At 35.1% G+C, this 27,611-nt stretch overlaps 1 protein-coding gene across 2 annotated transcripts in view; it reads left to right on the top strand.

Annotated features, from left to right (window-relative positions):
* SLC30A9 (solute carrier family 30 member 9) overlaps positions 1-5,219 on the top strand; it is a 76,417-nt gene extending 71,198 nt beyond the window's left edge. For both annotated transcript variants that reach the window (XM_074229532.1, XM_074229533.1), the window contains exon 18: positions 1,289-5,219. In XM_074229532.1, coding sequence (XP_074085633.1) covers positions 1,289-1,333 — 45 coding nt within the window. In that variant the 3' untranslated portion in view covers positions 1,334-5,219. The remainder of the gene's footprint in view (positions 1-1,288) is intronic.
* The last annotated feature ends 22,392 nt before the right edge of the window (positions 5,220-27,611 follow it).

The following is a 27,611-nucleotide window of genomic DNA, read 5'->3' as shown; positions in this document are numbered from 1 at the left end:
AGGTCATATGACTGGCCCAAGTTCATATGGGGAGCAAAATCAGGATCATACTAAGGAATTCTAACCCCAAATCCAGCACTTTCCCCTACTATATCATATTGACTTAAAGATAAACTCATTTTCTATCTTTCTTGATATCAATAAGCAGAATGATAGAAAAAATTAGTTATTTATGTAGTGGCAGCTAACAAAAAATCTTAGAACATCTTAAAATGCATGAAAGGTAGCCTATCAGAGGAGAACCTTTCCTTTATCAATTTACCTTTTTTGTAGTTAATATATAATATAGTGATTTCTTGTATTCTTTACATTTCTTAGTCTTTTATACAGAAAATAATTTGTGATAATCTCTTTTCTTATTTTTTATTTTATCAAGGATACCTTCAGTAAACATATGCTATACTATTTCACTTGGTGATCTCATTACCTACCATGGATTTAATTACCTTTCTGCTGATAATTGTTAAATATACTTATTCACCCTTAACTTCTCTCCTGATTTCCAGTCTCATATCCCAGAAGTCTATTACACATCCTGTGGATGTCTCATGCTCAACATTTATCCAAAACTGTACATATTATCTTTGGTTCTCTTCCTAACTTCTCTATTGATGTGGAGAATTCCCACATCCAACTAATGCACAACATAGATATCCTACTCTTGATCCCTATATCTAATATATTGTCAAGACACTTGCAGATTTTTAGCTTTGTGACATGTCTTATTTTTACTACCTTTTGTTTTCTGACACTGTCATGACCCTAGACAGGCCCTCCTCACCTCATCCCTATTGCAGTAATCTTGCTGGTAAATCTGCCCACCTCAAGTCTCTTTCACTTCAGCTGCCAAAATGATTGATTTAAAGCGTGGAGCTGACCATCACTGATAAGTATTTGAAGCCAGATTTGAAGTCAGGTAGATGAATCTTCCTGACTTTAGGCCCAGTACTCTGTCCTCTACATCACTTTTTGAGAGAGTTACATTAAAGAGCTATTTGGGATGAATAGCAGAGACGGATAACAAATTGATTCTAATAAAAATGCCAAAGATAAACCAAAGTTGGAAACCAAAGTCTTTCCTTCAGAAGAACTCAGGGAGATGGGACCACTGACTTATTTTTTAGTACATAGATGATCTACTCATAAAGATAACATTTTTGCCCTTGAAAATGTTCTTTGACACATGTATATGATATTTATAATTGATATTTTAGAGACATGATCTCAATGAAACTCAAAACAAAAGTTTTTTCTCTTTAGTTATGAATAATGTGTTTTTTTTTTCCAGAAATTAAATCCTGAGATACGACATGTAGATTTGGAAATATTATAAATTTGATGGAATATCCTTGGTGAACACTCTTGGAAACAGTTTTGTCTAATACTAAGTAAAACCACAGTGATATCAGCACCTTACCTCCTCTACCAGCTTTCCTTATGCTGAAGGAGTCAGCACAATGTAGAAGCCATTTTGGGGAAGAATCTTATGGGAAATATCTTATATGAAGAGGCAATCTAACTGGCCATAGAAATAAAACTGCTTATTGTTTCTATATGAGAAATACTACAAGATGAAAAAAATCATGTTTTTGTGTTTCAGTAGATGCATTTTTTTCATTTCTTATTCTTAGTTTTTCATGTCAGCCTCTCAAATGTTTTGCAATCATGTTTCTTTTCTTTACACTAGTAAACATAGATGGAGTCTATAGGATTATTATTTATAATATTGAGACCACTGATTAATTTACTCCATCTCACTTTCCCAGTCCTTAACACACTGGCAAATTCTAGGTTAGTGGTGTGTAGTTCCTTTTCTTGGTGAAATTGTACTTTATGTTTACTTTTGCTTACAGAGCTTGGAATCTCATTTCTTCTTGCTTAGTGATTCTTGGCCTGGCTGCTCACAACAAACCTTTTTAGTTTTAAATGTGGCAACTGTGTGTGCGCTGGGTCTAGCACTGATGCATTCTGGATTGAATGAAGGCATTTTTGATGGAATCTTCAAGAAATAATATAGCCTCTATTTTTCTTTACTTTTCTTTTTTCCCTTATTTTGAGTAATATTTATTAATATAAGGAATTATAACACAATCTTGGGAATTTCCTAGAGACTTGTGGTGGCTGCTTTTTTTTTCCTCTCAGCAACACCACAATATGTATTTGCTAGGAGACAAGTTATATATCAAAATTTTAGTGTTCTGTAAAATATATTAGAAATATTTATAATTTTACAGACAGGAAATAATTTTTTTAATTTATTTAAGTAGACACAACTTATGTATGTAAATCCAAATTGTGGATTATTTCTTATTTTATAGTAAGCCCCTTACCTTGAAGTGAAATTTAATATCCTGAAAACTATGTGAGTGATTTTCAGCATATTGATTGTATAAATTAAAGTACATGAATTGCATATTTACCAAATGGGCATTCAGCATAACTAGATTGGCTATAACATATAACTTAAACAAATAATTTCCTAATGACTCTGAGTTGTTGAAGTAAAAAAGTATACTTCACTAGTTGGAAATTGCAGCTGTATATCTTACCTGTTTTCCAAAACAACCTACTCCATATGCACTTTAGAATCATCAGGTAAATATGAGTGTGGACCCAGAGAAAGGTAAGGGACAAGTTGAAACTATGTGTGACTCCATTGCTTGGTTAGCTGGTGCTTTGAGAAAGAAGTGGAACACAAGTTTGAAATAGTCTCCAAAAATTTATTTGGATTAAATTTTGTGAATTACAGCAAATTACAGTTCTGGAGACCAAAATAATCAGCATTTGATCCAGTGGTTTACAATGGTATTTTTTTTTTTATCCTAAGATGTCATTTACCAAGAAACTATAAGAATTTAAAGTGGCATACATTTTTGACTGTTACGGAGTATTGTGTGTATGCTATGAATTTTAAGTCAAATTGACATTCCAAAAAGTTTTTTTAAAGGAGCATGAAATTGCACATAATGTATATAATTTTATGCCATGTTCATGTAGTATCAGATTTCTTAACCCCATTTTTGTTTTATCATTCTGTTTTTTTATTCTATTTTCTTCTGTCCTCTTTCTCCCTGCCTCCCACCAGCTAATTATTGTCCTGTGTAAGTGCCATCTGCAAAGAAGCTGGCTGTAATCCAACTTCTATTATAATTGTTAATTTATAAAATTTAACAGAGCTAGACATTAGAACTAACCCTTTAAAATAAGTAAAATCTCAAGACTGGTAAGTAGAAGTTTCTTAAACATTTTAGATTCTTTGAAGGCCCTAAAAAAAAGATAAAAGTGTGATTTTTGATTCTTGATAAATTTTTGTTTTAAACTGGGTCTGATTTATTTTACACATCAACATTTCCCTTGTTGGCAATAACAACTATCAGTGGAGAACATTAATGATTGAAGGTTATGTCACTACTTTACTACCTTTTCCTTTACTTTTAGTGGTTTTAAAATAAAATTTTATACATAGGAAAAAATTTGTTATTTAGTTATTTGGATATTATAATTTGGAACCAATAAACCTTAAAAAATCACTCTAACCAGATCTTATTATCTTCATTTTGAACTTTAAACAGATTAAAATTATATTGTCAGAGCATTGAAATTCTTATCGGGTGCCATTTTTTTAAAACCTGAAATGCTTCTAAATTTTAGGTTCCCATCTGCTTAAATGATAAGAATTTAATATTACACATGAATAATGAGGAAAATGTAACCTATGAGATAAAAGTTGAAAAATAGTATGAATAAAGCACTTTTAATGCCTTCAGTGTCAATGTACTAGTTATGCTATATGACATAATATGCATTTATATATGCATATCTTTATAAAGTAGTATTTGACATCGATAATCTAAAATGAGAAATAAGGATTAAATTCTGCTTGTAGTTTTCCTTAATTATATAAGCCAAGTCATTCAAGAGTGTTTCGATTTTGAGGCAAGACCAGAAATATATTGCCTGATTTTCTTTTGAGATTTATTTTAAGCATTATAATTCAAATTTCCCATCAAATTGTGCAAACTACCTTGAAAAAGAAAGATGCTCCTTAGATGTCAGTGATTAGAATCAAGTAGAACAGGTCTTGCATTGTGTATTGAAGAGTAGTAAATTAGACATGGGTAGGCAGGGCATTTTTGCTGCAAAGAGTTCTTTATTCTTGAGTATCTCAAGTTGACATCTGGGAACTATCATTAAGAATGGCATAGCTTTTCTTAACTCTTAAGAGTTCATAAGAAGTGAAATGATTTTTAGTCATAATCTTTAATGTAAGAGTGCACATTTTTGTGCCATGGCAATGATAAACTTATTTTAAATGGGTTAGCCATTCTAATTTTGATTAGAGCTTTTGAGAGACACTCAGCATCAAAGGCCTGTTGCTGTTAAGCACTGTAGTCTCCAGCGTTCTAGAGAGAGATATGGTATGAGAATCTGCCAACATTCAGATCAGAAACATTTCCTAGAATTACAAAAAATAAGCTAACCACATATGATCAGATTATCCCAAATTTAGTTAAATGATCACATTACTTGGGATTGTGATCTATGGGCTTTACTAATGTCTTTTCATAATTCAGATGATTACTATTTTCATTTTAAATTTTATATATTTTTCAAGAACATTTTTGAGATGTTGAAAGTTGAGTACTGCAGAAAACAGTGCATATTTTTGTCCTCATGCAGAAATTATGTTTTAGCATTTTAATGTGTGACAACCTCCCAATTTTCTAAACCATCAGAAATAAATGATATGAAGAGTTAAAGATAAACTGGATGCACTTGATTCTGAAGGGCTTTTCCATTGGTTTTTTTCATTGAAGCAAAACTCTAAGGCACTTAAAGCAAAAGATTTATCTAGAAGTCTTTATTTTACTTTTAAGTTTACTACCATCTAAAATCTGGTTTTTGTGGAAAAGCGACAATTCTAATTTTTCTTTGTATTTCACCTGTTTGATATTATTGGTAAAGTAAGTTGGCCATGATGCTTCCTTTTTTTTCCCTCAATAAATGTCATATGCAAATAAGAACTGTTTTCATTTTAATTTGTGATTGGAGAAGCAGTAAAATGAATGTTGAACTTTTATGCACATCACATGCTGATGACTCATTGGTACTCTGTTTCACCTATTGCACATATCGTTCTTGAGTGAGATTTTGTGACTTTGTAAATAGCAAGAGTTTTTTTGTTTTTCCTCCTGCAAAATTAAAAATATTGTAACTAATCATGGAAAGGCTTTATGTCTACTTTATGTGTCAAGAATTCTGTTATTTATACACAGAGATCATCACAGTTTTGTGAGTCAGAAAGATAATAATAACAATAACTTAATGTATTATCTTTGCATTTTTATTCTTAAATAATTGTTAATCAAGGTTTTTTCTTATTTTGAAATATACCTAGACAGTTAAGGGATAGGAAATATAGATGATCTGTTTTGCAAAAATATTTGATATACAAAAGTGCTGTGAGTTTAAATTTTATTTTTTTTGTTCAAGATAGATTTAATAGAACAATTTAAAATAATTTAAGCTTTGGGAAAAGTGGTTATCTCCTAAAGCTTCAATACAATAGACTGAAAAGAAAAGCACCACAAGGTATTGTTTATATATTAAGAAACAGAATTTAAAGGTGAATATATGCAACACCTTATGACTAATTAAATATTATTAAAGTCATAGTAATGTTTATTTTTATATACTTAGACTGAAGTACAAAGGAGAGGCCAAAGATAGTAAAGAAATTGGAAACAAGTCATTTGCTCATTTTTATTATAGGTAAGGTAACCAAATATATTGCACTATTTTAAGTTAGACTTTTAATGATAAGAATAACTATGAATGGGGCGGCTAGGTGGCGTAGTGGATAAAGCACTGGCCTTGGAGTCAGGAGTACCTGGGTTCAAATCCGGTCTCAGACACTTAATAATTACCTAGCTGTGTGGCCTTGGGCAAGCCACTTAACCCCATTTGCCTTGCAAAAAAAAAAAACCCTAAAAAAAAAGAATAACTATGATTATCATTTATTACCTAATATATGAGACTGGAATATTGGAATTTTGAGACAAGTTCAGAAATTTGTTTTCTGAATTTTTGAGGTCTTAAGCATTTTAATTCACATTTTCCATCAGTTGTACAAACTCAAAAAATAAAAGATGCTCCTTCAGTCTTAGTGATTAGAATCAAGTAGAAGAAATTTGAAGCAAATTGTAGAAATTAATCACATAAAAAATAGAATCACTTCTTATAATTGAAAGAAATACACTTTTAATAGTTCTAAAAATTGGTATAACTAGAGCACACAGTGTAATAATAACTAATTGCTAAATGCATAGGTGTGAAACTCAAGTCCATTATTTTTTTGACAATTTTATCCAAAATGTTTAAATATTGTCTTAATACATGTGAATGACAGAGATGCTGCAACCTTTGTCTCTTTGGGCTTCAGTGTTCTCATTTGTAAAATAAGGCATTGAACTAAATTATCCCTTCAACTCCTAAAACCTCTTGATTCAGTTCTTCATATATGTGAGCCAACAACCCAAATACCAGGGAACACTTGGCTTTTTTTTATATCAGCAGTATATCAGATGGACAGATAACCTCTCTCAAACTTAATTTTAGAATGTTGATGGAGAATATATTTACTTCAGCATGAAACCAAGTGAAGATTAGTGATTATCCATTATCCATAGAAGTATATAAATTTGGAATAGCCTAGTAGCAAGGAGTCTTGAGGCAAGGACAGATCTAGCTTTGTGCAATAGAAGTATTCCTGAAAAGTTTTATGTTTATTGAATATTTTCAAGTCAACTCATGTTCTAAATGCTCTAGAGAACCTCACCATTTAAGAGAATTTTTTTGTAATAACACTGGTTAAGTTGAGTTTGGTAGCTTTGTGTTAGCCCTCTGACCTCAAACTCTTAATTAAGAGCTTCAGCTATTGTTCTCCTACCTACCAGCTTGAGTGATACAGTATATTAGAATTGGTATTGCTTTGGATGCTTTGGAATAGAATTTGAGCTGTTGAGAATAGAGAGGATAACTTGCTCTATTACCAGATGCCAGTCCCATAGGTATAGAAATAATTCATTCTACCTTTACACTTTTTTTTTGGAGGCATTTCAGGTTACATAGCTTGACTCAGAGTCACAAAGTATGAAGGCTGTACTCAAAATCTCCTACTCCAGGGCCAGTGCTCTATTCACTGTGCCTAACTGTTCCCTTTCATACTCTTAATAAGAGCCCCCAAATTGCAGTTTCAGGTAACATGAGATAGAGTATTTTTTTTTCAGACTTCTCTTCAAGGATAGCTCTCCCCTCCAAAATCAAAGTTATTTACCTTAGGTTTTGAGGCACTTTGGGGTTACCTTAAAGATTAAGAATTGTCATAGATACCTAGGCTGTAGAACAGTTAGAGTGCTGAGACTGGAGTCAGGAAGACAAGTTCAAGTATGACGTTAACCCAGTTTGCTTTTCTACAAAATAGTAAACCAGCATAACTGAAAAAAAATTACTACTCAACATAGATACTCCAAACATGTTTTAATATTGTATTTATACCTGTATTTGAAAAATCATACTCTGACTTGAGACAATTTTTTTTAATTGGCTGGGACACAATAGGCTCCTAGTAAATGCTTGCTGAATTGAGCATTTACTTCTCTGGAGTTTCACATTCTATTATTTCTCCAATATCTTTATAAATGTATTGATTTTTAAAAATTGAAGTGAATTAACACTCACTTTTGGATAATTCCTTGATACCTCCTGAGATAATTGGGAACATCAAAAGTAGGTGGAAATTTTGGAATTAGAGTTAAGTTTATTCTCCTCTGTCAGTGGAAAGCTTAATTCGTTTGGACAAAGTTGAGCAGAGCATAGTGTGTCCCAGTTATTGGAGGAGATGGTTGACATAACACATTATTTGACTTTCAGAAATAACTACTATAAAAGATTGTAATGTAAAAGGGCAGGGCTATATCTGAGGGGGAAGAGGTCTTGGGGATTTAGGAAAGGCTACATGAAAGAAAGAAGTGACATTTGAAGTGAGTTGTTAAAAGGGGCAAAAATTTAGAGAAAGTAAAAGTGGGAGAATATTGCAAATAAAGAAAATAAACAGCCTGCACAAAGACATGGAAGTGGATGATCACAGAGTCTTCACTAGACTGAGTAGATGGTGGGAAAGTAATGTGAGACTAGGCCAAAACAGGGTAGGGAAGGTCTAGACCCAGTGAGCATTGAATTTTAAACTGGAGCAACACTTTCAAGGAGAATTGAAGAAATAAAAGTATGACCTAAACTTGTTTCTAAACTTCAAAGCTAAGAGGGTCACAAATTATTTTTCACTAGTATTTGAAGTATGGATTTGGGCATTTTTTCCCTCAGGATGTGAGACAGATGGTGATTTGGACCACTATTGTTTTTAATACTATATGAATAAGAATCGATTCCCCTTTTTACTGTTATGACATATTTAAAAGACTTGAAATTTACCAAAGTTATGGATTTTAAAATAGGAAAACCATGCTTGTGAGGAAATGGAAGTACGAGTAAAGGTGGAAAAGTGAAAAATTAGGAAAATTTCATTCTGTTGTAAGTAAATCCTCTTATGAGAGATCTGTAATCACTTATTAAATTTTTGGTTTGTCTATAAATATAGGAAATTCCAAGTGGATGAAGATTGTTGCACAGATTTCAACAAGCATTTGAATGGAAACTGTAGAGCTTGTCCAAACAGTATGTGTATCTGAGATAGACAGTACCAAAGCACAAACAAGTTGGACCCAGAGTTAAGCTTGAGGGAAAGAAGGAAAGCTTTTAGAATATTAAAAAATTTCCATACTGACCTAAAGCTAACTATGAAAACAAAAATCTGTAATTTCAGTACTAAAGTTTTACTATTGTTACAGTAAAACTTGGAAAACAAAACCACCACCTCTATGGAACTAAAATGAGAGTTTGAAGGTTTTGGAGAGGTGCAGACTGGATATATAAAGGTGGCAGTATCTGCAATGAGTGACTCTGGCAGGCAGAAGTAATGGATATCTTTAGGAATAGTGGCAGCTGGTACACAGTGTAGTGTGCTTAGATTTGGATTCCCCGAGTGACCTAGGGAAAGTCACAACCTGTCTCTGCCTTAGTTTACTCAAATGCAAAATGGGGATAATGGCATCTACCTTCCAGGGCTGTGGTGAGGATCAAATGAGATCATTGTAAAATGCTGAGCACAGTGCATGGAACAGATAGGGCTATATAAATGTTCACTGTTAAGACAAGAAAGATGGCTTTGAGAGAAAGGCATGTTTAGTGGATAGCCAGAGGGGTCTGCTGGCATCTTTGTGCTATTGGGAGGGAGGTTGTCAGGACTTGGGGTGGATAAAAGCTGGAGAGGACAAACAAGTACCATCTGCATCAGTGAAGAGAGCTTGTGAGCCAATGAAATCAGGTCCATTTTAGCATTTTAAAATTACTAGCAGCACACAAATGGTATAAATTTTTCATGATCAGGACTATGAGAAGCAGAGTGATATAGCAGATAGAAAATTGGCCTTTGAACCAGAAAGACCCAAGGTCAAATCCTCCCTCCACATTAATTATAGTCTTGGGTGAAGTTTAAAAGTCTACACTGATAGTTTCTTCCTCTTTGAATTACCAGTGAAACTCATGGGAAACTTAAAAACCCTCCTCTCCCCATTGGTGATTTCCTCTTTGGGGCTTGCTCATGAGGGCCCCACCCATACTTCATCTCCCTAATGCCTGGAGTCCCCCTCAAAGCTGCTCATATTGCCATTCTACTACCCCAAGAAACCCTCACCCCCCTTTCTTGTTACTGCTTGATCATTGACTTATCTCATTAGAATTTAAGTTTTTTAAAGGTAGGGACTTTTGAATCTGCAGGGTTTACTTGTCTAGTAAATACTCTTTCTGTAAATCTGTTTGATGATCCATGCCCCTGTATAAGATGTGTGTATAGATATGAGATGTTAACATGTATAGATAGGAAGATAATTCTGTAATCTTGGAACCCCTCTTCAAGAAAGACTGATTTTTGCTTTAAGATGAGTAGGAAAAGAGCCTCTGAGGCCAGCTACTGTGTTCCCTGAGAGGGAGTACTTAGATTAGAATTATAGCTATCCCACTAAGTATTGCTAGTCTAGGAGCATGATTTTTAGGTTCAAAACAAAAGCAGATTCTGTTACCATTATTCTTTAAAGGGGGAAGGTAGCTTTAATAGATTAACCAGTTCGACTCCTTCCCATCAAATGCTAGTTCCACATAGTGAATAGTGAGTAAACCCATTTTCCCAAGCAAGTAACAAATTGTTGAAGGTGAACAGTTTAGAATATATCAGGAAATGAAGTGAATAAAGAAGTTCTCCCCCCGAAGTAAGCTATCTCAGCTCAAACCAAATGAGAAGGTTCAATCTGACCAAGGAGAAATTCTTGGAAATTTCCAGGGCGTCAAGTTGGAATTAGGAACATAGTGGAGAGCCAGTTTCCCTTACATGTCTGATACTTCCAAAACCTTTGTTCATATGTCTAGAGTTGGTCTCCAAGAGAATATTGCACTCCATTTATCTTCTCATAGTCAGCATAAAGAATTTCCTTTTCAAAGCTCTTAAACCAACATTGCTTCTCACACAACCTATAGGAGAGTCTCATACAAAATGCTTCAGGTTTGGAAAGAAAGTCATTTTACATATCTCTGGATCTGTCTTTCTGAGATGATAGATTAATGAATGAAGAGCATTAAGTATTTAGTATATGCCAAGTACAAATTTTTTACAAAGAGACAATCACTGCCCTCTAGGGGCTTACTTCTAATGGAGGAGATACCATATTTAGAAAGTGTACAGGGATGGGAATTATTATTGTCTAGGAAGTTATGGTAAGTAGTATGACAGGGAAATTAATTAATGAGCTGCTTTCAGAAGCAATAGTATTTACTTGATGGTAATTATCAACATAAGGTAAGGAGTATGTGTTAGAAGAATGGGGAGATGGGTACAACAGGGTGGATAAGGTGAAGATAGGACTGCCTGGTTCTGGGCAGTACTGAACTTCAGTGGCTAAATTCTTTTGAGATAAGAGACAATCTCATTTCAAGAGTGGACAAATGACTGGGGTGAAAAGGAATGGTCCCCATAATGCCTAGCCATATAATTATAAAATGACCTTCTAAGAATGTTAGTGCATTTTAATGATTGAGAATTCTTGCCTCAAATATTTTAGCAAATGTTCTCCATTTTTGAAATATAAGTTTTACTTTTGCTCTATTTCACATAGATCTGAAGTCATGGTAGATATGCCTAATGTACCTTTTTTTTCCCTTAGAGACTTGTAAACTGACATAATGTTGTAAAATTCAACTACATAGTTGTATCTTGTTAGGATCCCTAAAAGTGATTTACTCATTCTGGAACAGAAATGTGAAATCAGTCTTAAGAAGACAATGAAAACTTTTTTCTGTCATTTTATTGTTTGTGGATTTGGGATATATTTACATTATTTAGAAGACCAGCAGAGGGAATTTTACAGGAATTTTACAGATAAAAAAATATCCTAGTTCTTTTTTAAATTGGTTATCTTTTAGCTACAGTCAGTGGTATAGTGGTAAATATTTAACAACCAGCTTCTGGGGAAAAAGTACACATGTGTTAAAGTTTAATTTGTATTATCAGCATTTTTTAACTTCATTTTCTTACCTCTGAACATTCAGCAAAACAACTCAGTCTCTGGTTTGTAACTCTCTAAATGCTTATGCTGGAAATTTGACAGTTGACTTTTGCAAGCTTATTTGAATTGACTTCCACCTACCACTGATCATAATACTCCTTCCTGCAGAAGTTCTAAGATTTAAAATTTTGAGAACTAGGGCAGAGTCAAGATGGTGGCATGAAGCTAGGAGACTCAGATCTTCTCCCTTCCCAACTTCATTTTTTAATTTTTAAAAATTTATTTGGTTTTTTTTGGGGGGAGGAACAAGGTGCAGTGGGTTTAAGTGACTTGCTCCAAGGTCACACAGCTAAGTAATTAAGTGTCTGAGGCCACAATTGAACTCGGGTCCTCCTGACTCCAGGGCTGGTGTTTTATCCTCTGAACCACCTAGCTGCCCCCTAACCAACTTTAAATGAAGCTGCTACACAGACTCCAAAGCTACAGTACCTATAAAAAAAAGTGAAATAAGTTCTCAACTCAAGAATTCATGGAGGAACTTAAGTAGAAGTCTGTCTCATGGGTTTAAAAGGGGAGTATAGAGACCATAGACCAGAGACTTGGAAAGCCAGTCAGTAGCTCAGGTCTGAGCTTAGCAAACCAGCCTTGCAGCAGACCATCAGTGAAGTCCCAACACCAGCTCAGAAGACAAAAGTTTGAGCCCCATCAATACTGGTGTAATAGATGGGACTGGGTTAGGCTATCCCAAGGCAGAGAAAAAACTGCTAGCAAGTGAAGGACAGGCAATGCATAGATAAGAGGAAAGCCAGGGACCAGCCCTAAAAAAGCTTGGGACTCTATGCCCTGTGTCTCGGAGTTCAGCTATCAAAATAAAAAAAAAACCAAAGTGATAACCATAAACCATTACTATTCTAAGAGGTTTGATGAAAACACTGTCTCAGAAGAGGAAAGCAGTGACAAAATGTGAATCCTCAAAGGGATTTTCAAATTGGACTCATCCAAAAAAACTTGGAAAAGCTCAAGAAAAATTTTAAAAGAAAAGAGAGAAAGAAGAAAAGTGGAGAAAAATGTGAGTTATGAAGGAGAATTATGAGGAATTGACTGAAGAAAGCAATCCTTTTCAAAACAAAATTGACCAAATGGAAAAAGAAATCAACTTTTTAAAAAGTAAAACTGGTCAACTAGGAAAAGAATCTAACAGAAAAAGTAATATTAACCAACTGGAAACCAACTCATCTAAGAGTAAAATTAAGCAACTAGAAAAGGAAACACAAACACTAACTGAAGAAAACAAAACCCAAATTAGAATTGGATAAATGGAAACTAATGGTTCTTTGAGACACTAAGATTCCATTAAACAGAACTAAAGGACAGAAAAAATAGAAGAAAATGTGAAGTACTAACCTGAAAATTAGATCAGGAAAGATCATTTATGAATTACTGGTCTACCTGAAAGCCAAGATCAGAAAAAGAACCTGGAAAATATTATGCAAGCAACTGTCAAGGAAAACTGCCCTAATATCCTAGAACAAGAAGATAAAATAGTCCTTGAAAGAATTGATCACCCCTAAAAAGAAATTTTCAATAAAAAAAAAATCCAAGGAATATTTTAGCCAAATTTCTGAATTCTCAGCTAAAAGAGAAAATATTGCAAACTGCCAAAAAGAAGCAGTTTAAATATCAGGGCACCACAGTCAGGATTATGTAGAAATTAACATCTTCAACAGCCCAGAATATAGTATTCTGGAGGGCAAAGGAGCTTAATTGGATTCAAACCAAAAACCAAGTACCCTGCAAAATTTAGTATATTCTTTTAGGGGAAAAGATGTCCTTTCAATGAAATAGAGGATTTTCAGATTTAACCTGATAAAAAGACAGAACTGAATAGAATATTTCATCTTCAACTATAAGACTCAAGAGATGCATAAAAAGTAAATGGAAAGGGAAAAAAAAGTAAGACCAAGGGGGGAAAAAGTCAATCAGCAGGCTAAATGGGAAAACAATGCCTATAACTTGTGAGAATTGTATTTCTCTTAGGCCAGTTGAAAGTAAAGTAATTAGGGGTAGCTAGGGTACAGTGGATAGAGCACTGGCTCTGGAGTCAGGAGGATCTGAGTTCAAATTCAGCTTCAGACACTTAAAAAATTACCTATCTGTGACCTTGGGCAAGTCACTTAACCCCATTGTGTAAAATAAAAAAAAAATTAAAAGAAATAATAAAGCTCCCAAAAAAGGAATTATCAAAAAAAAAAAGTAATTGGACAGAGGGTGTGGGTATTTGGAACTCCTAGAGGGAGGTTACTCAAACAGAAGGTGTGGGTATAAATTGATTATGATGTGATGATGTTTATGGCTCTTGAGAATTGTACTTCTATCAGGACAGTTGAAAGAAGTATATTGACAAGGCGTGGTGGAAAGTAGATAGAAAATAATTAAGACTAGGATTATCTCTCTGAAATATGTTATTTCAGTTCTTCTGATCCTTCATTGTTGAGGCTAATAGGTCCTGTGTTAGTCTGATTGTGTTCTCTTTGGATTTGAATTGTTTTCTTTTTGCTGTTTGCAATATTCTCTCTTTTATTTGAGGGTTCTGGAATTTGGCTATTACAGCCCTTGGAGTTTTTATCCTGGGGTCTCTTTCTGGAAGGGGTCTGTAAATCTTTCAGTTGTTATATTTTTTTCTTGTTCTAGTAGGTTGGGGCAAATTTCCCCTTATAATCCTGCATGATGTTTTCCAGGTTCTTTTGTTGGCCCAGGCTTTCTTGGTAGTTCAATGATTCATAGATTGTCTCTTCTGGATCTGTTTTCCAGGTCATTCATTTTCCCTAGAACTACTTAACGTTTTCTTCAATTTTTTCAGCCTTTTTATTTTGTTTGATGGAATCTTGTAGTGTTGTAGATTCATTAGTTTCTAACTGTTCAATTCTAATTTTGATTTTTATTCAATTACCTTATGTGTTTCCTTTCCCCAGTTGGTTATTTTTACTTTTAGTGGAGTTGATTTCTTTGGTTGCAATTTGTCACAATTTTGGACACATCACAACTTGTCAAGTTTTTCTGCATGACTTTCATTTCTTTTTTCCATTTTTCTTACTCTCTTCTTTGGTTTTTAACTTTTAAGCTCTTAGATGAACTTTTGTATTTGAGTCCGATTTAGAAAATGTTGATACTTCTCCTGTGAGTAATTTTTCATGCTTTCTTCTGCAGATGTGGCATTGCTATGTGTGAATTCAGACATGGCATTGTGTGTGAAGTATTTTTCTATAGTGAGAGCTTTTAGCTTTTTTGTTCATTTTTGTTGTTGTAGTTCTGTTCCTGGGTTATATGGAGTAAAGACACAAGCTTTTATTTTGCTGGTGCTGGAGTCTGATCCCTGGCTCATTGTTGGCCCAGATGTTGCCTACACAGTCCAGGTCTTGCCTTTGCAGAGGTTTGCTTCCTCTTTTATGTCCAGGTTCTCTCTTGAGGCTTGTTCCTGACCCAGTTCTGTCTTTTACCCCAGTGCTCTCAGGGTTCAGATTTTGTTTGGGGTTGGGATCCTCCCTGCTGACTTGCTATCTAGCTGCTGAGATCTGTTATGATTAAGCTGTTGGGACCTGTATTGCCCTGTGACTGAAAGCCTCCTGCTGGCTTGCTCCACTTTCCTGCATCCTGAACTTTACTTCCCCTTTCCCCCCCAAAAGACAGACCTTCACAGAAGATCCTCCATGATGTCTACAGTTGAAAACTTCTTTGAATTTTCTCCTTTTTCTTGGTAGGATCTGTAGCGTGAATGTCAGAGTAGAGGCTTCATTTATCTTTAATTGGGAAGCAGGTTAGCTTTGAGCCACCATCCTGGCTCTGCCCCAGAAGAAAAATTCAACATATGTTGTCAGGGAAAAAGATGGATGTTCAGTAAAATACAAGACTTCCAGAACTTCCTGATACAAAGACTAGAACTGAACAGAGAATTCGATCACCAAATACACAACTGAAGAGTTACATAAAAATAAAAAGGTAAATGAAAAAAGCAAAATTGTTTTAAACAAATGTTGGTACCAAAAAGGGAAGATATAACAATTTTAATTCTTTAGAACTTTAGAAAATTAGAGGGTAGAATATAATTGAAGAGAATGAACCTAAAGGACAGGGGTGTAATTGGGTCTTGTCTCTCAATTGAAGAGGTCCAAGATCACATCACTATGTGTGACACAAAAAGCCCTGGGGGGAGAAAAACTAGGATTATACTGGAAAAGAAGGTGGAAGCATTAGAAAATAATTATCACATGAAGAGACACAAAGGACCTATTGTAGTCAAGGGAAAGTACGGAGAGTAAATACTAACTAAATCTTATTCTTTACAGATTCACCTCAAAGAGGGAATTATATACATTTCTAATTGGTTTTAGAAATTTATTCTACCCTACACAGAAGTAGGAGAGAACCAAGGAAAGAATTGGGTGAAGCAGGCAGCACTCAAAAATAAAAATTGGTGAGGGAGGGATAAGGGGAAAGAAGAAAGAAAAGTACAAATAGAGAGAAGATAGGATTGAGAGAAAGAAAAAAGGTTTTGCAGAAATAAAAACAATGGGACCAAGATAAGAAAGAATACAAAAAGCTGGGAAATAATTTTTGCAGTTTGTGTTTCTATAAGAAATAATGAGTGGAGGGACTTTGGAAAAGGATGGAAAGACTTGCATGAACAGATGCTGAGTTAAATGAGTAGAACCAGAAGAACATTGTACACATTAACAGAAACATAATCAACTATGATGGACTTGGCTGTTTTCAGCAGTTCTGTGATCAAGGACAATCTTGAGAGACTTGTTAAGGAAAATGCCATCCACATCCAGAGAAAAAAATGGCATCTGAATGCAGAGCAAAGCTTATTATGTTCACTTTTTAAAACTTCTATTGTTTATTTCTCTCTCATGATCTTTTTTTAAACCCCTTATTTCTAATTCTTCTTTCATAACATACCTAATATGGAAATTCATTAAACACAATTGTATATATACAACTTATATCAGATTGTTCACAGCCATGGGGAGAGAGGAGGAAAGAGAAGGTGTAGAGAGATCTGGAACTCAAAAGCTTGCAAAAGGATGCATGTTGAAAACTATCTTTCCACAGACATTACCTTGTCAACAAAGGACTGTTTAGTCAAAACTGATTTTCCAATAGCAATGTATAGTTGAAACAGTTGAACTTTAATGAAGGCTGAGTGATGCAGAATCAACACTTTGAAATTATGATGCTGGAGAATATTTTTGCGAGTCCCTGGTCAGCAAGGCAATCAAACTAGTCAGTACTTAAAGAAATTAATTTTGACTATTCACTGGAAGGTCAAACATTGATGTGAAGCTTAAATATTTTTACCACCTGATGAGAAGACAAAAGTCATTGGAAATAAGACCCTGATGTTGGGAGAGATTGAAGACAAAAGGAAAAGGGGACTATACAGGGTGAAATGAATAAGTTGTGTCATGGGAGCAATGAACACGAACTTGGTCAGACTTCCGCTAGGTGGCGCAGTGGGTAGAGCACCAATCTGGAGTCAGGAGGACCTGAGTTCAACTAGTCTCAGACATTTAATAATTACCTGTTTAACCTTGGGCAAGTCGCTTAACCCCATTGTCTTGCAACAACAACAACAACAAAAAAGAGTTGGGCTTGACTGAACAACAGCAAAACCTAGGAATTTTCCTGAGAAATCTTTTGAATTTAATATTAAATTTTTCTTTTTCATCTGAGCAAATTTACATTCTATTAGACCATAATTTTATCCCATAGAATTAGAAATGGTCCTCAGAAACTCTAGTCTAACCCCCTTAACATTCATTGACAGATATCTTGAACACCTCTTTTTCTGAATACATTTTGAGAACAGTGATCCTTAGTAAGCTAGTTTTTCCCTTCTCTACCCTATCCCATCTTCCTTTCCTCCCCCCAAATATGACCATATCTGTGTAGTATATAAAAGGACTCTTTTCTGAAAGAAATTTTATATCCTTGGATATAAAAGTATATACAAATATAATTTTTTTTCTTTTCTGTCCAAATTCTCAGATAGTTTTCCTTGACAGACATTATTTTCTATGAATTTTTCTTTGAAATAACTGCTTTCTTCCTTTGACAAATATATTGACTATACAAAGTCACTGATGAGAGAGAGAACAATGATTATACTATAAGTAATATGCCTGCTTTCTCAACTTTAGTACATTGTGCCAACCATTTTTCTGATGTGTACACACTGGAGCTGTTTAAACTGTGACTCATGATACTAAAAAGACTGGTATATTTTTTGTGAATGTTTCAGAAACTAGTCATACTTTCCTTTTTACTTTGTCAAAATTATGATTTTGAGAGTAAAGATTTAACTAGTAAATTCTTTATTTTAACATAGACTGTTGATAATTCTGTACTTGCTAATCTTCGGGAAATGGAACTTCAAAAAGTCAACACTGATACTTATTTTTGAGGATTTTTTTTTTTGAGACTGAGTCTCTCTAGCTAGCCCAGGATGAAAAATGCATTGGCCATTCAAGGCCTGATTCCATTCAGTTCTTCAGGGAAGTTTTAACATGTTTTTTGGTTTTGACTTGAGCCAGTTCCTACTTCCCTATGCAGTCTCTTCCTCCCCCTTGGGGGACTCAGCATATTTATGTTGGACCTAGTGTGGACACTTGTGTGTGCCTTTAGTGATTCCAGAGAGTGATCAGCTTCAAGTTTTAAAATCAGAGCACTTCAATAAGAATTGCTGGTTCAGAGACAAGGAGAATTTTTAAAGATGAGTTTGGAAACAATTTAAAAAATTTTTTTGTATTACAATCTTATTTTAGAAATGTTGAACTTGCTGAATTTTTTTTTCCCCTCAGTTATTGCTGTTGCTACACACAGGCTACCTGTATTTCACAGACAACCAACTGATCACTTCCCACATAATAACCTTATCCAAACAATTCTATTTGCTTTTCTGGTGAGAGTATGGGGGAGGGGAGCTCTGGAGGGATGTGGAATGACGTCTGTGACTGGATCTGCAGTATGTGTCCGCTTGCAATATAAATAAATGAATGAGCTTGCATTGATAATACCATAGTGTTCTTCTCATAAGAAGAATTGTTTATAGTAATGAATAATTAACATTTTTACCTTTTGAATAAATTTTTACAAGCAAAATATAATCTAAAATTTGTAATATTCAGGTATTCAGTGAATGAAGCATTGCTTCATTCTTGAGAAGATGGACAGGTTTGTAGAATATTTTTGTTTTAGCAAAGCTGTTTAATTGCAGTAAGGATTAAAATGAAATCCTTTCTTTTATCAATAGACTCTCTGTGTCATGCTTAGAATTTTTTTTAATTGCCCCTGTGTTCCTCCATTTGCTTTTGCCACAGATGGCTTATTCTTTTTTTTTAAATTTTTTTTATTTTTAAAACAAATTTTAGATGGTTTATTCCTAAGGCTCATTTGGACATTTCATTTTAACCCATCAGAATAGATACTTTACTAGAGTGCTTTTAATACACAGCCACTAAATGCTATTAGGAGGAATTATTTTGAAACTCTAGGAAGATGAGAAGTTCTAGATAGAAAGACTTTTTATCATCAATTGAATGTAGTTTTCTCTTCCCAGGTTCTGCTTTGTGAGGGGAAGGTAGGTAAAGGGAGGGTCCTTCCTCCAAGACATTATCTAAGACAAAATAGTGCTTATAGGATTAAACTTGTCTCTAAATCTCCAACTGTAATCTGATGTAGAATGAGTAAGACCTGGGAGTAGAAACATAAAGCATTGACTGAGAGAATCTTACTTCTGTTTCTCATTATTCTTATTGGGGAAATAGATAGTATAATATAAGATGTATATTCGGAACTGAAGAGAACCTGAGTTCAAACCCTGGGTAGAGTGGGACGAAATCCTCCCTGTACCATCTTAGTTTCTGGATAAGGGTGGGGAATTCATTTCACAGTTGAGCTCAGTTCCTGTATAGTGTTTGTCTCACTAAGTTCCAATCCTAAAGTCCCCCAGGCTTGTATCCCCAAACTTTGATTTCTCAGGTCTGAAAAACATGAGAATGACAAAAATTCCCAGCTTACTTCTTAGAACCTAAAGAAAGGGCACAGTGGCTTTTTCCCTACCCAACTCACTTCTTGGTACCCATGCCACAAGAATGAAGGAAACTTTCATCTCAGGATGCCTCTCGAAAGAGGGAGAGGTAGAAACTGCTCCCACCTATATAAAGGAAGCAGTTCCTTGTCATCTTCCACATGAGGTCTTCCATCTTAGGTGATCTGGGAATGCACTAAACCCTGGTACACTACCTTTAAGGAAACTACTAAGAATTATGCCATGGTGATTTTTTTTCGAGAGGCTTTGGATAATGCATTGGGGAGAGAAACTTGAGAACTTCCTTGGATTCCTAGAGAAGATGGACAAATATACTGAAAACATCCTGCTCAGCTTACTGGGGATAGCAACTACTTAATGGGGGAAGAATAAAATAGGAGTGAAAAGGCCAAAAATATGCCCTGGGGCACACACTCTGACCCTTACCAAAGTACTCACTGGACAGGACTCCATCTTTCTACAGAGAAGCAGTAGGACATGACTGGGGAATCAGAGTGGAGCTCCTTCTGGGATGCTATGTAGCAATCTAATACAGTCAAAACTAAGGAGATAGGGAATCCAGGGGGCTTAGTCAGCAGCAGGCACTAGATCTTGTAGCTGACATATATAGAAATAAGAGAGTTAATGGAGGCAAGATGGCAGAAAGCAGAAGGTGTGACTCCTGGGTCTTGTTCCCCCCCATCCCTTTCTCTGCCCCAATCTGCCCTGGAATAGGAGACGGGGAGGGGGGGACCCTTTTCTGATACAGGTTGAAATAGCTTAATTTCATTGTTTACTTTAAATTTGATGTTATTTAAATGTATTAAAGAAACTCTGATCATTTTTGTGTGGGATGGGATTGAGAAAGAAAGCTAGAACTCAATAAGCAAAGATGTTTTTAAAAAATTCCCTAATGAATGTTAGGCAAGAGTAAATCAATTAGAGGGCTTATCCACTTAGTAGAGATGAATTAAAGAGTGGTCATATCTTAGATTTAACTTCTTTTGAACTCGGTGGGAAAAAAGGAACAAGTGTGGGCTAGGTTTGGTTGCTCTTGCAGGAGGATACTGAGGTATCAAAGGCTGGTTATTGCTTTTACCCTGGCCATGCTGAAGAAGGGTCTTTGGTATGGGAAAACTACTCAAATAATTTGAAATTGAAGAAGGGAAAAGAATAGTATTTTAGAAATTAATTTATTTCTACTAGTTCCAAGCAGGTACTTGGACAGGACTGCAGCTGATTGGTCATTTGTCCTGTTTGGTGGTGAACTCCCAGTCCCCTTTTAATACCCCCACCCAAGATATCTACATCTAAATCTATATAGCAATTTATCAAGAGATTTTATGTGTCAAGTACTTAGCACTTGTAAATAATTTATGTAATGTTAATGATAAATATGATTCTCATTATTACCTTATCTCTATCATCAGTATCTATAGCATCTAGACTGTGATTGTGGTGTGCACATGTGTATATATGTGTATCTGTGCATGTATATCTGCATGCATATACACCATGGAACTACTTCGAATTTGACATTCTTCCACAGTCTCAGAAAAACAGTCCATCCAAAAATACACCAGGAATTGAAAGGGTAATTATTCAGCACAAAATGTTAATAGAAAACACAACACAAGCCACAATCAAATGTAATTATTTTTCAGTTGAATTGAAAATGCTTCTGGGTTGCCAGGAAGGAGAAAGGAAATTTGTCTCTGGTATCTAAAAAGAAGCAAAGACTTAAAAAGATCTTTCTGCTTTTGTAATCCCCTTGGGGGGAAAAAATGTAATCCAGCTTCCCCAAGAAACTGTTTAAGAATGGAGAGTAGCTATTGAAAATCTTGCTTATCTTGAGATCTTTAAGATATACTGCATCCGAATAATAGTATGTGTAAAAAGATGCCAGTCCTTGACCAGACCATTTTCTCAACAGTCTTTCTCCTCTCTTATCTGGCTTTGTTCCCTTTTCTTTTGAGTGTCCTAAGTTTATACTTTTCACTACAATTAACTATTCATGATTTTTGTTCTTAAATATGCATATATTAATTGAAGAATTTCAACTTAAATCTTCCTGATACCAAAAAAAGAATTTTTAAAAAAAGCATCTGATAAATGGTCGTTCAATTACCTTGGACTGTCAATAACAATAGTGATGTCTGTCATTGCCATTCTGTGAAACTACAGTTTAGTCCAATTTATTGAAAAATAATCTTTTTGGAAATAAAAATTTTTAGGGAAACAAGAGGCAGAGGCTAAATAAGTTGGGAATGCTAAAATTTTGGCTAGTAAAGAACAAGGTGTTTTTCTATGCTCACTTTTCCTATATTCTTCTCATTAAGTAAAATCAGCAAGCATTTATTAAGGGCCTATTTTGCCTGACACTATGCAAAGGGCTAGAGGTGGAGAGAAAAACAAAATTAAAAAATCTCAGTAGTCCCTACCCTCAAGGAGCCCATAATATGAGGGGAAATTATACAAACTATGTACAAACATGATGTATATAGGGAAATTGGAGATAATCTTAGAGGAAAGGTTGTAGTATTAAGAGTCTGGGTAGAATATAAGGAATTTTAACTGAGACTTGTAGGAAATTAGGGGACCCAGGAAGTAGAGATGAGGAGAGACAGTAGGCATGGGTAACAGGCAGTAAAACTGCTTAAAGTCAAGAGATGCAGTGTCATTCTAGGAACATCCAGAAGGCCAGGTTCAGGAAAAGAAATTGGTATGTCATTTGTCCTCTGGTAAATGTGACTTAGAACCATAAAAACCTCAGAAATGGAAAAGACAGAGTATTTAGGCTTTAGTTGCCCAAGTTCCAAGAGCTAAACAGTGGCAGGGCCTAAAAAGGATTAGAAACAACTTTGTACTTCTGGGTCATTGTGTTAGGCCTATTGCTTTATAAATACTCATATGGAAGACTGAAGAGAAAAAAATACTTTTCAGTGCTTCTTCCTCCAAGAAAATGATAACAGCAGGGTTTTTTAATCCTGCTACTGTAGTTGGTAAGTGAATGTTTATTTTTAAATTATATCTTTCTGTAGTTACTGATTGAAATAGTAAAAATGATAGTAGCTGAAATTAAAGATTTTAAGATTTGTGAGATAGTTATAAATGTCTCATTTGAGTCTCACAATAGTTGTGTTAGGTAGTTATAGGTATCATAAATCTTATTTTACAGATGAGGAAATTAAGACTTGAAAACTTGTGACTTAACTAATGCATTATTTTAAAAAATTGCTGTTTTACTTAAGACACTGTCTTTGTTAAGAGTAATCTTCTGAAACAGATTGCCTTCTGTGGGGGTGGGGGTGGGAGAGGGAAGCAAGATTAGGGGAAAAATTGCAAAACTCAAAAATCTTTCTTAAAAAAAAAAAGTTGTCTTCTGAAATCATCCTGCTTGTCATTTCTTATAGCTCAATAATATTCCATTGCAATCACATATCACAGCTTATAGCCATTCCCCAATTAATGGCCATCACTTCAATTTCTAATTCTTAGCCACCACAAAAAGAGCTGCTATAAATATTTTTGCACAAATAGGACCTTTTATCCCTCTTTTTTTTTTTGGATGTCTTTGGGGTAATCTGCTTACCATCTCAGGGAAGGGATGGAAGGAAGGAAGGAAGGAAGAAGATACAGAATTTGGAACTCAAAACTTAAAAAAATGTTAAAAATTGTTTTAACATGAAATGGGGGGAATAAAATATATTAAAAGAAAAAATTGCTCTTAAAAACTTGAAAATTTACCTCAAGATATACAGAGGAACTTTATATGAACATAATTGCAAAACAATTTTCAAATAAAAAAATATCAATATTGTGAAAAAAATGTACCTCCAGAATAATTAGGAAAATGTATTATAACAAGTGTGAGATACCAACTTACATCTATCAGATTGGTTAACATTAAAAAAAAGTAAAATGACAGATGCTGGAGGGGATTTGGAAAAATGGTGACACTACTCCACTGATGGTGAAATTATGAACTGGTCTGACTCTTCTGGAGAACAATTTGGGGCTATTCCCAAAAGGCCCTAAAACTGCATATTCTTTGACCTAGCAATAGCACTACTAGGTCTGTATCTCTAGGAGATCAAAGAAAAAGGAAAAGGATCTATTTGTACAAAAATAACTGTAACTGCTCTTTTTGTGGTCAAAAAGAATTGGAAATTGAAAGAATACTCATCATTTGGGAAATGTGGCATATGACTGTGCTATAAGTAGATTGGTTTCAGGAAAACCTGGGAAGACTTATGACTAATGCAAAGTGAAGTGAGTAGAACCAGGAGAGTATTGCACATAGTAACAATGATATTGAAATGCTGATTAATTGTGAAATACTTAGCTACTCTGAACAAGACAATTCTGAAGGACTCCTGATGAAAAAATGCTATTTATTTTCAGAGTGAACCATTGAACTCAATGCAGCTTGGAGAATATTTTTTGACTTTATTTTTCTTGAAACATAACTAAAATGAAAATATGTATTACTTCACAATAAGTTACATTGCTTTCTCAATGAGAAGGAGATTGACTAGAAGGAAGAGAATTTGAAATTAAAAATTTTTTAATGTTAAAAAATATAATTTTTAAAAGTATTAAGCCTGTTGCACATGCCGAATTTTATTGTTTTTAAATGTTTGTTGTTGTTTTCCCTCTTGTAGAATTACAGAGGCTGATCTGGTAGGATTTTTGGATTTTCTGGATTATGTTGAACCTCACTTAAATATGACAAATTGGCCAACATGATGCTAATGCAAGAGGTGGAAAAATTTTGAAAAAGTTGAGCTGATTTTAAGGGAGGAGGGCAAAGGACAAAATATCTGGTTTTACAAATTTTTTTTTCGGCTGAATTGGCCCAAATGATTTTTTTTTTTTATTTAGAAGCAGCTAAAGTAGCATTCATTTTCTTCTTTCCTTCCACTGGACTTGGACCTGACTATTAAATTGAGTTCTATCTCTATTACAGGCAGTGTGGTAAAATGCGTTTGGAATTTGGAAGATCTGACTTCAAATCTCTCCTCTGGTAGTAGCTACTTAACCTTTCTGGGCCACAGGGTATTCTCTTAGATTTATCTATGAAGTTAGAGATGGGTTGAGATTAGCTTCGGACTTATAATAATCCTCTATGTTTTTTATTTTCATAGTAAAGTTACCTGTTCTTCAGTCATAAGATCCTGTGATTTAGAGCTGAGAGGTATGTCAAAAATTGAGTATAGTATTTTTAACATTTATTATTAATAACAATTATGATGATGATAGAAGATAGGTGGTGTATGATTAGAATGCTAGACTTGGAGTCAGGTAGATGTTAGTTCTAAGTTGCTTGAATATTTACATATTATGGGCAATTCATTTAGCCTATGTGTGCTTCAGTTTCCTAATTGTAGGACTAATAATAGCATCAGCCTCACAAGGATGGTTTTTAAGAGCAAATGAAATATCAATAAAGAAATTTGTAATAGGTTTGTTTCCTTTTTTTATTTTTGGTTTTTGCAAGGCATTGGGGTTAAGAGACTTGCCTGAGGTCATACAGCTAGGTAATTATTAAGTATCTGAGGTCAGATTTGAACTCAGTTCCTCCTGACTCCAGGACCACTGCGCTACCCAGCTGTCCCTATCTGTTTCCTTCTTAATGTAAACTGGATTAATAGACTCTAAATTTATCTAGTTACTTTATAGATGTATCTTTCCTTCTCTGAACCAATACTATTTCACAATTTTGGCACCGCCCATTTACAGTTGCTATAACTTATGCCCTAGTCTACCTGAAATCTGAATTGTTAAATATTTGATTTTAAAGCTTCAATGTGATGAATCTTAACAAAGCTGGTTTCTGCTCTGGTACATTTGCATAAAACATTCCTCATTGATGGAAAGAATTATTCACTGTTTAGTACTCTAGTGAGAGTTGAAATTATTCTGAATCTGAGAGAAGAAAGATCTTTTGACTTTTATGTGGATAGAGTACATCAGGGGTTCTAGGTTCTTTTCACATAGAGGCTTCTGGAAGGAGAGAAAAAGAAGTCGACATGATGAAGAAGCAGACTTCTATATGTCTGTGACTTCTAGCTTTCTTCACTAGAGAATTTTGGATAAGATTAGTAACTCTTTTGTTTGTGCTAAGGTATCTGACTCTCAGTAGTAGAAATCATTCATTCTGTATATTGTCCAGCATATTCTAATCTATGCAATTTTTGTATACTATCAGTTTGGATAAATTGGATAAATTTGCTAATTAAATTGGCCTTTGTTTAACTAGTATTTGGTGGGAAAGGCATCAAACTTTGTTATATAGCTTGGGGATACTTCTTCCCCTGATAAAAGATAGATATGGGAAGCATCTTGAACTTGAAAATTCCTTTGTCCTAGAGCAGCAATATTTGTGGACAGGGGTGAGGCAGATAGAAAAAGTTCCAGTTTAATACTCCCTTTCTAAGGAGATCAGAGTGGGTCCAGCCTTATACTTTTCTCTAGGCAGGAATCAAAGTTCCCATTGGATCTGGGCAGTTAAGATTCCAGAAACATCGCTCCACATCTTCCTAGAATTGCATTTAGACCAGGGTGGGGAACCTTTTTTTCTACCAAGGGGCATTTGGATATGTATAACATTATTCTTGGGTCATACAAAATTATCAACTTAAAAATTAACCTGGGGGGCAGAGCCAAGATGGCGGTGTGAAAGCAGCCATTTCCCAGGAACTCCTCCCCCCACCCCAACCTCAAAAAAACAAAGGATGGCTCTAGCCAAAATTTAGAGGGGGCAGAACCTACAGAAAGACTGAGTGATACATTTTCCCAGTCCAAGATAGCTTAGAAGATCTGTAGGAAAGGTGTGTTTCACCAGGACTGGGAGTTGGAACAAAAAAGCCATGGCCACAGCTCAGAGAAGCCCAGCATAGCCCATCCCATCCCAGAGATCACCAGCAACAGCTTGAAGGGGCAGGACAAGAACTCTGCTGCACCTGGGTGAGTGTGGAGTGAGGGGTTCAGGCCGCAGAATCTGCAACAAGAATATGGAGGAAGCAGCCTGCACCCCCCCCCCCCCCCAGAGATGGTAAGGGAAGTCTGCAGAGATTTCTCTGCTCTCCCTCTTGGTAGTACTCTGATGTTTGCCTACATTCAGATATTGCAGTTTGGGCTTCCATACTATATAACTAAACTGGTTCCCTCCTTATAGCACCAGGGCAGAGGGTAGTGCTGTGGTCATCTACATATCAAAGCACAGACTAGAGGGCATAAGACCCTGGAGGAATAAAGTCCCAGTGGGGTGTCCCCCCCCCCCAGAAAAACTCCAAATCCTTGGAAGTGCTGTAAATTAGTCTTGGGCTAAGGAAATGAGTAAACAACAGAAAAAGAAGAATCTGATCATAGAGAATTACTTTAGTCCATGGAAGATCAAAATACATACTCAGATGATGACAAAATCAAAGATTCCATATCCAAAACCTCCAAGAGAAATAGAAAATGGGCTCAGACTATGCATGAGCTCAAAAAAAGACTTCTTTTTTTAAAATTTAATTTTATTATTATTTTTTTTTTAGGTTTTTGCAAGGCAAACAGGGTTAAGTGGCTTGCCCAAGGCCACACAGCTAGGTAATTATTATGTGTCTGAGACCGGTTTTGAACCCAGGTACTCCTGACCAGGGCTGGTGCTTTATCCACGACACCACCTAGCCGCCCAAGAATATTTTATTAATACATAAAAAAAATTATTTGTAAAAAAGAGATGTGAGTACCCTTTGATCCAGCATTCCACTCCTCGGTCTATGCCCTGAGGAGATGATGAGAAAGGGTAGAAACATCACTTGTACAAAGGTGTTCATGGAAGCCCTGTTTGTGGTGGCAAA

This window comes from Macrotis lagotis, chromosome 3 (assembly GCF_037893015.1).
Source record: "Macrotis lagotis isolate mMagLag1 chromosome 3, bilby.v1.9.chrom.fasta, whole genome shotgun sequence".
In the NCBI taxonomy this organism is placed as follows: Eukaryota; Metazoa; Chordata; class Mammalia; order Peramelemorphia; family Peramelidae; genus Macrotis; species Macrotis lagotis.
The sequence above is the reverse complement of the archived record's forward strand: the minus strand, read 5'-3'. Positions and strand labels throughout refer to the sequence as shown.